Source organism: Chanodichthys erythropterus, chromosome 20, assembly GCF_024489055.1.
Source record: "Chanodichthys erythropterus isolate Z2021 chromosome 20, ASM2448905v1, whole genome shotgun sequence".
Lineage (NCBI taxonomy): Eukaryota > Metazoa > Chordata > Actinopteri > Cypriniformes > Xenocyprididae > Chanodichthys > Chanodichthys erythropterus.
In genome coordinates, this window is record NC_090240.1 from 34,527,047 (window position 1) to 34,539,846 (window position 12,800).

Genomic DNA, 12,800 nt, shown 5'->3' on the forward strand with positions numbered 1-12,800 from the left:
TGTTTTTGAATTTATGAATTTAATTGCATATTATGAATTTAAATGCATATTTCAATCTATCACACACTCCCCTCCAAAATTAAATGTCGTCTCGACATTACCATTCTCTTTTAACACAAGAGTCTTTCAGTCCTTTTGGTGTTTTTTTTTTTTCTCGTGCTACAGTTCTTTTAACGGTTCAACATTTAAATAGTCCACAGATTGTCCCAAACTCACTCGTTCACTTCCTGGAGCAAATCAACAGTTTAGCAGAAAGAACCGTCCATGTATCAAAGTGCAACACTTCAAAGTGATAAGAAACAACAGTCCATATTTTCTTTGAATTTCAAGAGTCCAACAGCCTCTCACGACTACAGTCCATAAGGCAAACAGTCCATTGTTTTCTCAAAATTTCAAACTTCCAAGACTGTTCAAGGCAATATTCCTCAGACAAAACAGTCCATAAATTTCAAACTTTAAAAGTTCAAAGAATGTTCAAGGCAATATTCCTAAAACAGAACAGTCCACAAGTTCAAGGGGCCAGACTGTAACAGTCTATAATGCCAATTGCAAATTTAACAGTTTGTGGTCCCTCCTTAGTGGACTCCATACACAACAGGCAACTGGTAACAACATTGCTGAACAGGTGGCAACCATGTTGACAGTCCATGAGCAGACACATACGGTAAGTTCTGTTGTGGTGTCTGCAAGATCCCATTTAGTTGCCTGACATAAGTCGGTGTACCAAGTTCGTCATAGGTAAGTACTCTTGGTGGGTATCTTTGCCTTCTAGGTGGCTGGTAGGTTTCCTCTCTTTGACCCTCTTGGTCACTTTCAGGGGATGACATGGGAGCCGGAACCTGTTCATCAGCAGGTAAGTTCAACTCTTGTTCTGCACTGTCGGTCTCCACAGGTGGCTCCTGATCCTCTTGGTCACTCTCCACAGATGACATTGAAGCAGGAACTTGTTCCATGACCCCATTTGGCTGCTCATCAGACTCTGTGGTAGGTAGTGGTTTGAGACTTTCAGGTTCAACAACATTGTTTGGTTGAGGTACTTGTGGTGGTATATAATGAAAATTTAATTCATCTTCACTCTCTTCCTCAGATTCAACATGGCTGACTTGAGGCTTTTCCAATGTCTGTTTTGGTCTGATCTTTTGAGGCAGAGCAGTTTCAAGAGGTAGGTGGTCACAAGGCATTAATAAGTTGCGATGGAGGACTCTGGATCGTCCTTTCCCTTTTCTGGCTTTACTTCATAAATTGGAAGCTCACCACCCATCTGCCGAACGACTACATGGATACTGTCTTCCCAGAAATTACGAAGTTTACCAGGGCCCCCTCGGGGTGTTAAGTTCTTTACAAGAACACGATCACCTGGCTGCAGTGTGGTACTCCTTACCTTCCTGTCAAAGCTCTTTTTGCTCCTGTCAGCAGATTTTTGAGCACACTCTTTGGCGATTTTATATGCCTCTTCCATTCCGTGTTTCCATTTCTCCACATATTCTTTCTGATTACAGGTAGGCATTTCTGAATTCAAGCCAAACAACATGTCGACCGGCAGTCTTGGAGACCTTCCATATAAAAGGTAGAAAGGAGAAAACCCTGTGACTTCTGAGCGGGTACAATTATAAGCATACAGTAGCTTATTCAAGGAGTCTTTCCAGTTAGATTTTTGACTTTCTGTGAGCGTTCGTAGCATTTGTAACAATGTCCTGTTAAAACGCTCGGCTTGGCCATTGCCTTGCGGATGATATGGGGTCGTTCTGGAGCCCGTGATGCCACAGTATTTTTGGAGCTGTTCAAACAATTGATTCTCAAACTCTCCACCTTGATCATGATGGATGCGAGACGGGAAGCCAAATTTTAAGGCAAAATCATTAAAGATACGATCTGCAGCCGTTTTACCCGATTTGGAACTAGTGGCGTATGCTTGGGCGAATCGGGTGAAATGATCTACTACCACAAGTATATACTCATAACCTCCTTTGCAGCGGTCTAAGTGGAGAAAGTCAACTGAGATCAATTCAAAGGGCTGAGTCGTAACAATGTTTGTCAATGGGGCTCTTGTCTCATAACAGGGCTTTTTCTGCTTCAGGCATCTGCATGTTTTTGTGACATAATGCTCAATATCAGCCTGCATATATGGCCAAAAGAAACGTTCACGGATGAGTGAGAGAGTGCGATCTGTACCTGGATGGCCCATTTCATCATGAAGCTCTCGCACAACTGTTCCTTTAAATTTCTCAGGGAGGACCAACTGTGTACGTGTGGAAGTGGTTCGGCAGAGGATACCATCCTTATTAATGGTAAGCTTTCCCCACTCACGAAAAGGCATTTTGTTTTGAGGCTGTAATCTTTTAGGTGTTTTACTTGAGGTTTGGTTCCAGACAGTTTGCATTCATATACAGGACTAATATCCTGGTCATTAGTTTGTGCTTGTTGGATCTCCGTCATTGACAATGGAGTTACTGTCGGGACTGCTGGACAAGCTTCAATAGATGAACAGTTAGTGGAGACTGACCATGGGATGCTGGGACCCTCTTGAGCTTCTACAGCTTGAATTGTCGCACCAATTACATCAGATGACAATTCCTCAGAACACTCTTTCATCATAGTTCCTATGTCAAGGGGCAGTCGCGACAGCGTATCAGCATCAATATTTTCACGGCCTGGGCGATATCTGATTGTAAAGTGGAAATCTGCCAAATCAGCAACCCACCTGCAACCGGTGGCATTCAATTTGGCAGTTGACAGGACATAAGTAAGGGGGTTATTGTCACTATATACAGTGAAAGTTGGAGCATAATACAAGTAATCACGAAATTTTTCGGTGATTGACCACTTCAAAGCAAGAAATTCAAGCTTGCCTGAGTGCAAGTGGTAGTTTTTCTCAGCAGCGGATAGAGTACGGGACCCATAGGCAATCACACGAAGTTTCTCATGTTGCTTTCTGTTATAATACTGCACCTAAGCCTTGAGCTGACGCATCAGTATGCAGTATAAAAGACTGTGAAAAGTCCGGGAAGGCCAATACAGGGGGCTGGAGCAAACAGTCAATTAGTTGTTCAAGGGTGCTCTGCTGTTGTTCCGTCCAGGTAATGGACTTACTCGATGGCACACCAGTTTTCATGCATTTTGTCTTTGATTGTCTTTGGTTATTTTTCAGGTGAGCGTTATCTTCTGGAGTACTTTTTAACAGGTCATACAAAGGGCTAGCAATGCGAGAGAAATCTTTAATGTACTGTCTGTAGTAGCCAAGTAGACCAAGAATTCTCCTCAGCTCACCCACATTCTTTGGTTGTTTGTCTTTCAGGGATCTGACAGCTTCTGTGTCTGCGGGATCGACTTTACTTCCCTCTGCAGAAACTATTCTACCCAGGTAGCGGACTTCAGATTTGAAAAGCTCACACTTACTTGGCTTAAGTTTGATGCCATGTTGCCTAAGCTGTTGCAGAACTTTTCTTACATCCTGGACATGTTTCTCAAAGGTCTTACTAAACACCAAGGTGTCGTCGAGGTATGGGATGCAGATCTCATCTCGCAAGCCTTCTAAACACTCTTCCATACATCGTTGGAAGGCTGCGGGACCATTCATCAGCCCGAAAGGGATACGCACCCATTCATATAGGCCCCATGGTGTCACGAAAGCAGTTAGGTGTTTACTCTCCTTTGACATGAACCCCTGGTGGTAGGCCTTCCCTTGATCTAATGACGAAAACCAGGAATTACCACCAAGGCTGTCCATAATGTCCTGCACCCTCGGAATTGGTTGTCTATCTGGGTGAGTCTTTCTGTTCAGGTCCCGATAATCAATACATAAACGGAGGCTGCCATCTTTCTTTCTTACGCACACGATTGGAGAAGAGTAGGATGAGTTTGATTTTTCAATCCAGCCTTGTACTATGAGGTCATGTAAGTATTCTTTCATCTCACGATACAGAGGCTTTGGCACAGACATGTAAGTACGATTGACTGGTTCATCATCTTTAAGTGAGATGCTCAGTTGCAAATTTCTGATGCACCCAATGTCGCTGTCTGACTTAGAAAATGAATGGCACTCTTCTCTTAGCATTTGCTGTACTACCTGTCTCTGGTGTTTATTCAGGTGGCTGACATCGACAGGCGGGTCCCATTCATCAGTATCCGCTGCCTGGATGTGACATACCCCAACAGAGGTAGAGTTTACTGGCACCTCAAACATACTAGCAGGTAAGACATTCTTGACCAACTGTAATGTACCGACTGGGGTCTGGCCCATGAGAGTTACATCATGATCAGTGTCATTGTACACCTCAATTGTGAGAGTTGTTGGAGCCCCCCTTTTTTAGACTCACTAGACTTTCTGTGAATTCAAGCCCATCCGGCCATTGGGGGTTCACATCAGGTTCAAAAAGGAGTGTGCTGTCCTCTTTAACTGGCTGCATGTACACTCTGCATAAGACCTGTACAGTACTACGTTTTGGAATGTTAACATGCACTTTTGTGGTCTTTACTGTATATTCACATGAGCTCTCTGCACTCAAGAGTTGGATAAATGTCTGGACTTTGCTCCTCTTTAAGCTGGGGAATGCAGCTTTCACAGTTCTCTCAAGCATACTGTTTACAGTGTTTGGTTGTGCTTGTTCAATGGAGTTCACAATTTGTTCTATCACATTGAAACCTATGATAGGGTGTGAGAGATTTTGACCCCTCGCTACGAGCATAGGAATGACAAGTTCAGCTTGGTGAGATGCCGGTGATGATAATCTGAATGTCACTTCAACATATCCAATATAGGGCAGATCAATGCCATTGGCAGCCACAAGGTTCAACGTATTTGGAGCCTCAAGGATATCGGACACAGCTCTCAATGGGACTTCTGGTAAGTATTCCTGTTTCCACAGTTCATCAATGACACATACCTGAGAGCCAGTGTCCCACAGTGCTTGAATTTGTTGGCCATGCAGGTAACATTCAACAAGACATTGCCTCCCTACCAATGATGTCACAGGAGAATGCTGATTAACTTTGATTCTGTAGGGGGCGTGAACACTCATGGTCATGCAGGAGTTTGACACTGGTTTCAGTGAGTTGATACAAGTTTGCTTGTGTTCAACCCAATGGTGAGTTTGGCAGTTTTTAGAACAATACAGTGCCTTTTTACATTGTGAACACTGCTTCATTATCTTCTCTGTTCTTTCACAGGCTGCACATTTTGGGGACTGGTCAGTGGATCTGGTTACTCCCTGTCCCGCGGAAGTAACCGCTCTCCATTTAAAGGACTCTCCCTTGAAGGCTTAATGCCACGAATTCTGCATCCTGCTTGAAAGTGCTCCCCACTGCCACATCTAAAGCAATGCATGCAACGGTCCTCTGTTCTTTGCTGCTGACAATTGAAGCACTTTCTTGCTTGAGAACGAGTAGTCGGTGCATAATATTGTCGAGGCATATATTGGGGTTGAAATTGAGTGTTCACTCTTGTTTGGTTGGTACCCGGTGATGGCCAATATGGTTGCACTGGACACTGAACAATTTCTCTGTCAGAAGTCCTCGGTGTAGGAATGGGGCATTGTGGTGAGGCAAAGGCTGGTTGCTGCAATGATTCTCGAATGTGAGCTATTTCAGCACTGAGTGTTTTTAGTGATGCTATATCAGTTCTCAGTTCTTTAAGTTCTGACAGCACACTGGAAGATGGTTTTGGTCCGCTTGAAGTCACACTGGGTTTCTTATCAGTGGTTTCATCACTGGACTTGACTGAATGGACAACAGTAGGGGTGTGCTGCACATGGGTTTTCTTTTTCTTTTGTCTTTCTGCCTCATTAGCACAAGCAATATTTAATTTCTCCAACAGAGCCTCATCTGTGGTTTTCATGTCAAGAAGGAGGGGCTGCATGTCTACTTTAATGCTGTCACTTTGGAGACCGGTGAGTACAGTATGTAAGAACATGCTCTGAACTAACGCTGGATCATATTTTAGGCCTGATTCTACTTCTTGGGATGCAAACAAGGTTTTCTGACGCAGGTCCAAAACACGCATTAGGAAACTCTGAGGTGTTTCTTTGTTCCCTTGGCATTCAGAAGTAAGTTGCTTATAAAGTTCGGTTGCATTTTTTTCTTGGAAGTGAGAACGTAAAATTCGTCTGAGTGTAGGTAGAGTCAGATTGGACTTTCCTTCTAAATAGCTTCGTAACTGCAAGCCAGGGGAAATGGCACGAATGACTGCATCACAAATCTCACATTCTGGGTAGCCTCTGCTCAGACCGTTCTCGATCTGGTGAGCCAAACTTGAAAAGGTCAATTTCTCTTTTTGACCTGGCTCACCGATTTGTCCAGAAATTTTGAACTCTTTGCGCCAAGGTGGGCTTAAATGCTGAACATTCACAAAGGGTTGCAGGTGTGCAGCAATTTGTGGTTGAGGCTGAATACTACTTTGTTTTGTGCTCAGTTCGTCCAATTGTTGCATTTCACTCAATTTTTGTTTCATTGCACACTTCAGTTCATCTAACTCCTTTTGCAATCTATCTTTTTCTGCGACTTTGCATTGCTCTGTTGGCTCATTTTCAGCGACTGTACTCAATTCTACTATTTTATGTCTCAAGCTTAATAGTACAGACATGCCACCATCTTCTAGCTCTGTTATGTCCTCTTCAAGATGTTGAAGGATGTGAGAGATCAGAGACATGCGTGATTTAGAAGGGACTTTCTCTTGATCTGATATGTTCAGGAACTCACAAACACTGAGAAGTTTGTCTTTGGATAGGGGATTTAACATGGCAATGATCTCAACTTGCATTTCCTCTAGCACTGTTGTCTCCATTTTGACTCTAGAGTGGATCTTTTCTCTGAGTTGGGGCTTAATTGAGACTGAGTGAATTTATCTGTTTCACCTGATTATCTCTGTGGCCTCAGGTTTACAGTTCTTTACGTCTTTCTTGCCTTTACTGCAGGAACTCTTTCCACTCCACTGTTGATCTGGGTTGTTTTAGGGGATGTACTGCATCAAAAGTTGTCTGCCAGGTAAGTGACGACCACCCTCTGAAGAGTATATCCCAGCGGTGCCTCCAAATGTTATACCTCTGAAAAGAGGGAGATGAACAAACATAAATCTCGTGGTTGTTTCCCCACTGTGAACTTTATGTAGAATCTGTTCATGACAATTGACAATAAACTTTGCAAAACAGCATCAATGATATTCTCTTTTCATTTCACAGATTTTTACAATGAGTACCATAAGCTATTCATTATACAATTTTTAGTTACTTATAAGATCTTCAGTTATTTATAAATAATACATTAATTAATACATATTATATAGCTGTTTATGAGAATATCTGATACAATTCAAAATAACATGTTAATACTCTTTAAACAATTATCTCGTCTGAAAATACATCAATATCTTGGATTCTCTGTAATTCACTTTTCACATTTCTCAATATATTCATGTTTTTAAAGCAATTCAACCAATTGGCACTAAACCAACAACATTAAACATTAAATACAAAATACGCAAATATTAAACACTCTACATGTGATCTCGCACCATTATGTAGGCCTTGCGCCATCTCATGGCTGAGCTCGTACATCTCTAAACCAATAATTAACTTTTAAAACATCTTTAACAAAATGCAATCGGTATCATTATAACATCTGCACACTCTTAAACATTATATCATTAACACCTTATAACAGTTTATCATTAGAATACCTGAAAAGAGGGAGATGAACAAACATAAATCTCGTGGTTGTTTCCCCACTGTGAACTTTATGTAGAATGAAGAAACCCGCGAGATCTCCCCCTAGTGTTCCAGCAGGCCAGAGCAATCGATCACACACCTTAAATGTGCCCAACTAATAGATCACAGATGAACTCAAAATGATAAACAAATTACATATGTACATTCTATAAAGTTTTAAACATTCACAAGATCATAGGTAAAATATTTTTACTGTTTTTGAATTTATGAATTTAATTGCATATTATGAATTTAAATGCATATTTCAATCTATCACACTTACAGTTAGAAGCTTGTCAGTTCATCATATTGCTTGTATTTTTCATTATTTTGATGTTGTTCTATTAGACATAACATGTACACTTTAAAAAATGCTGTTGGATTGAAAATAGAAAAACCCAGCAATTGGGTTGTTTTAACCCAGGTGGCTCATAACTCCTAAACCATTAGCCATAGGCACAAGTGTCTTTATCGTTAAAATCCTTGGCTCACGATGGACAAGATGCATGGATTGTCATGATCACTAGTGAGAGTGCCCTAGTCAGCCACTAGAGGGCACTCCATCCTGGACTCTTGTTTTCACCCCTTGGACTACAATTCCCATACTCACTCCTGGACTCATTATCCCACTCATTGCACTCAGCTGTTTTGTGTTTCATCATTAGTGTCTGTCTATTTATACTCAGTTGTGTCTGTCCTTGGTTGTGGTTTGTTGTATTGTTACGTGCATTGTTTGTATCGCTGGCTTTTGTTTTTGTGGACTGATTATCTGGATTGTGACCTCTTGCCTGCCTTGGATTTACGTTTCTGGACTCCCCAATAAATACTTATGCTGCGCTTGGATCTACCATCTTGTTCTTGTGTGCAACCGTGACAGAACAATCCACCCTAAATACTAGATCCAGCAGCATGAGTATTCGGATTAGTCCCCCAGCCTCCATTGGAGAGCGGATGGCTCTAGTTCGGGCAGTGGTGGCTCTGCGACAGGAGGGGAGAGAGGTAGGGTGTTTTGCCCAGTTTTTCTGGACATTTTCAAGAGGGCTGCGGTACAATGATGAGGTGCTTAAAGGGGTATTCAATAGATGCCTTGATGACCCTCTTCCTCAGTGGGAGTTACAGGGGCTCCAGATCCTGGATTTCTGGGGCTTTGTCAGCTATCTCTCCCACAGAAGTCAATGGGCAACCCATGCTCAGCCAGAGTCCGCTCCAGCTCGTGAATCCGTTCCTGAGGTCACTGAGGAGGTGGGCACTGAACCTTCGCTTCCCACACGGAGGAGGAGGAAGAGGAGGAAGGCTCCAGCCAGCGAGCCCGCTCCAGCCAGCGAGCCCGCTCCAGCCAGTGAGCCCGCTCCAGTCAGCGAGCCCGCTCCAGTCAGCGAGCTCGCTTCAGTCAGCGAGCCCGCTTCAGTCAGCGAGCCCGCTCCGGAGCCCGCTTCAGTCAGCGAGCCCGCTCCGGAGCCCGCTTCAGTCAGCGAGCCCGCTCCGGAGCCCGCTTCAGTCAGCGAGCCCGCTCCGGAGCCCGCTTCAGTCAGCGAGCCCGCTCCGGAGCCCGCTTCAGTCAGCGAGCCCGCTTCAGTCAGCGAGCCCGCTCCAGCCAGCGAGTCCACTACAGAGCCCGCTCCAGCTCGTGAATCCATTCCTGAGGTCACTGAGGAGGTGGGCACTGAACCTTCGCTTCCCACTCGGAGGAGGAGGAAGAGGAAGGCTCCAGCCAGCGAGCCCGCTCCAGTCAGTGAGTCCACTCCAGGATCCGCTCCAGTCAGTGAGTCCACTCCAGAGCCCGCTTCAGTCAGTGAGTCCACTCCAGAGCCCGTCTGCTCTGCCCTGCCGCCGCCGCCCAGGCCGTCTGCCCTGCCGCCGTCGTCCAGGCTTCCTGCCCTGCTGCCACTGCCCCGGCCGTTGGAACCGCTGAAACCCGACTGGTCAGTTTCTCCAGCGCCGCCCTGGCAACCAGCCAGGACTCCAGACCCCAGGGAACCCGCCTGGTCAGTTCCTCCAGTGCCGCCCTGGCATTCAGCCAGGATCCCGACCCTCTTAGAGCCCCCGTGGTCTGTTCCACCGGCTCCCCCCTGGCCTTCGGTTGGGGGCTCTGGTCCTGGCCCACCATCCCTCCCCCTGATCCTCCTCCGGTCCACCTCCCTCCTGAGTTTTGGTGTTTTTTGTTTTTGTTGTCTGGTGGAGCGTCTGGTAGCCGCTCCTTTGAGGAGGGGTAATGTCATGATCACTAGTGAGAGTGCCCTAGTCAGCCACTAGAGGGCACTCCATCCTGGACTCTTGTTTTCACCCCTTGGACTACAATTCCCATACTCACTCCTGGACTCATTATCCCACTCATTGCACTCAGCTGTTTTGTTTCATCATTAGTGTCTGTCTATTTATACTCAGTTGTGTCTGCCCTTGGTTGTGGTTTGTTGTATTGTTACGTGCACTGTTTGTATCGCTGGCTTTTGTTTTTGTGGACTGATTATCTGGATTTTGACCTCTTGCCTGCCTTGGATTTACGTTTCTGGACTCCCCAATAAATACTTATGCTGCGCTTGGATCTACCATCTTGTTCTTGTGTGCAACCGTGACATGGATTTGCTAGTCATCGCTCATCAATTTTCAGGTATTTTGGATTTTTTTTTGAAAAACCTACTATTGCAATCTAGACCTAGTTTTTTTTACCTGATTGGAACCAAACCAGTGCAGCAAGATTCTCCAGAGTCTGATTGTCAATAGTTATCAAAAAAAAAAAAAATGAAATTCTGATTCATGGTCCCTAAGGAACACCAAAACGTTTGAAGTGGGTGGAGCCACTTTTACTAAAATGGCTATAACTCATGAACGGAATGAGATATTTTCATCAAACTCAGCACACCTATGTAAGAATTTATTCTGTGGTTGCATGTAAAAGGACGTGGCGACTGGCCTCTTGGTGGCGCTATAACAGCGAAAAAAAAAAAACATGAAAACAGCTATAAGTACTTCACAATTAGTCCGATCGACTTGAAAATTGGCATGCAGTGTCTTCGTCCAAGGTGCCATGATTGTCTATGATTGTCATCTCAAAAAACATGGCCGCCATCGGCCACTGAATTTTGAGAAGCAGAACGAAACCAGCTGGGCCTGTTTGACTTACGGCCCTAGAGGTCTGTGAGAAATTCACAACCCACGACATTCATACCACATGATAGAACTCCTCATTCTGAGCAACTTTGCCTCTAGGACCGCTGCTGTCCACCGAATCGTTTGTTAAATATTAGAGATTATTTCAAAAACCAACTTGTTGTTAAACTCACCATAGTTGTTAAAAAGCTTGGTAAACCATATATTTCCTATGGTAAATTGCATGTATTTGCTGTAAATGGCCTTTTACATATATTATCTAAGTGGTTACATGCTTGCCAAATAAAACATAACTTTTTTTTTGCATGTGCTTAAAGGCCTTAAATGGATTGAACCCTGATAATTGTTACTCGCAGCTATATTTATTGTTGCCTCTAGTAATTAAATGTCAACCTATTTTGGATTCATTTTAAGCCAGCCATATAGTAATTTTTAAACAATAGTTCAGTTAAATAAAACGTTGGCCAAACATTTAACCCAATTACTGGGTTTCACACCCAACAATACTAACATATATTCCACACAAAATTCCTTTCCGCAAAAATAGAACATTTCAGCATTTAAGGACACATAAAAGTTGACCATGACCTGATGATTTATACAGGTTGATAGTTTGACCTTGAGAAACTGTTTTAAGTCATCTATAATACATTTTCAAATTAATTTACTTCAGATGTTCACATGACCTACTCAAGAGGTCATGTATATCTTTTTTGAAGCTCTGGAAGGAAGAAAATCATTCAGTGTAAGTAGATTAAAGTCTTAAAGCGGCAGAATTTTTCATCATGGCCTGAAAAAATTAATAAATCATTAGAGGTGAACTTTGTAGGCGCCTAGGAAAAGTTCAAATGACTCTGAAATAAAACAATCCAAATGTCACTTCCATTAATTCCAACATGCACCGATTTTGAGGTTGTGGCATCTGAGGAGAAACTGCTTTATATAATTGTCTGTATTACAGGCGTCATGTAATGAGAAATCACTTTTCCTTGATCTTTTGAAATAACAAAATCTGAAGAACACATGAACTTAGCCTTATTTGAAACATGCATGTCTTCTATGGAACACAAGCATGAATTAAATAAACCTTGACGATCTTGATCGATGGAACCCAGAAAAAATAAAATGGCGAAACACTGTCCATTTTGTAGTTCCAAACATTTGAATTTTTGTATGAGCATTAATACACACCTCTCAAACAAGCAGAAAGGATGTGGTGAAAATCAAGTTTTTAATGTTGTTTATATGTCTTTGTGGTATTTTTAATGTGCTTTAAGACAAACCATATAGCTCAGTTACCTATTGAGAGGCAGATTTTAAAGAACAGACTGCTTACAAAGTGTGAATGAGAAGCAAAATGTGAGAACCACGATGTTCCAACTCCATAATTTAGTTCCTTTGTCACACTGAGCACTTACTTTAGAAGACAGCATGAATGTGTAAATGGCCATTGTAAAGATTTTCTGTCCTCGAAACCTCTGCAAAAAAATGATTGAAGGACATGTCTTGTCATATTTTGCTTTTGAATGTACCTTCTGGCTAAGATAAAAAAAAATAAAAATAAATGTGCTCAAGTTTGCAGCCTTTTTGACAAAATATGCAAAAGAATATTCTCATGAAATTGAAATTTTTACTTATAAGTCCCTTTTTCCTTTACTGGTCTGATCAAAATATATGCTATTACAGTTTTTCTCCATTGGTTTGGCTCATTTCTTGAAACAGAAATTACATTCTCAAAACAACATGGACAAATTTCCAAACCACTTGGCAATTATTCACAACAGAATTGAATTTCTCATCATTTCATCAAATTGCAAATGTCTAAGTACATGTCTCAATCTCTCAGTACATCTTTGCAAATGATTAAGTAAAGGTAGCCTACATTTAGCACAATTTCCAAGTGAATAGATCTTGTTGATCTAAACTGATTTTTGATTCTCAGTCTAATGGTCGTTCGCTCCAAAATATGTCGGCGTCATTTCATTGTATAAGTCA

The 12,800-nt window shown here is 42.7% G+C and overlaps 1 protein-coding gene across 1 annotated transcript; it reads right to left on the bottom strand.

The window, feature by feature from the left end:
* Nucleotides 1–4,323: 4,323 nt before the first annotated feature.
* On the bottom strand, nt 4,324–7,947 carry LOC137009458 (uncharacterized). Its single transcript, XM_067371706.1, has 2 exons — nt 7,670–7,947; nt 4,324–7,037 (listed from the first exon to the last, which is right to left on the bottom strand). The coding sequence occupies exon 2, from the start codon at nt 6,776–6,778 to the stop codon at nt 5,201–5,203; it is 1,578 nt and encodes a 525-aa protein (XP_067227807.1). The 5' UTR covers nt 6,779–7,037; nt 7,670–7,947; the 3' UTR covers nt 4,324–5,200.
* Between the last annotated feature and the right edge of the window lie 4,853 nt (nt 7,948–12,800).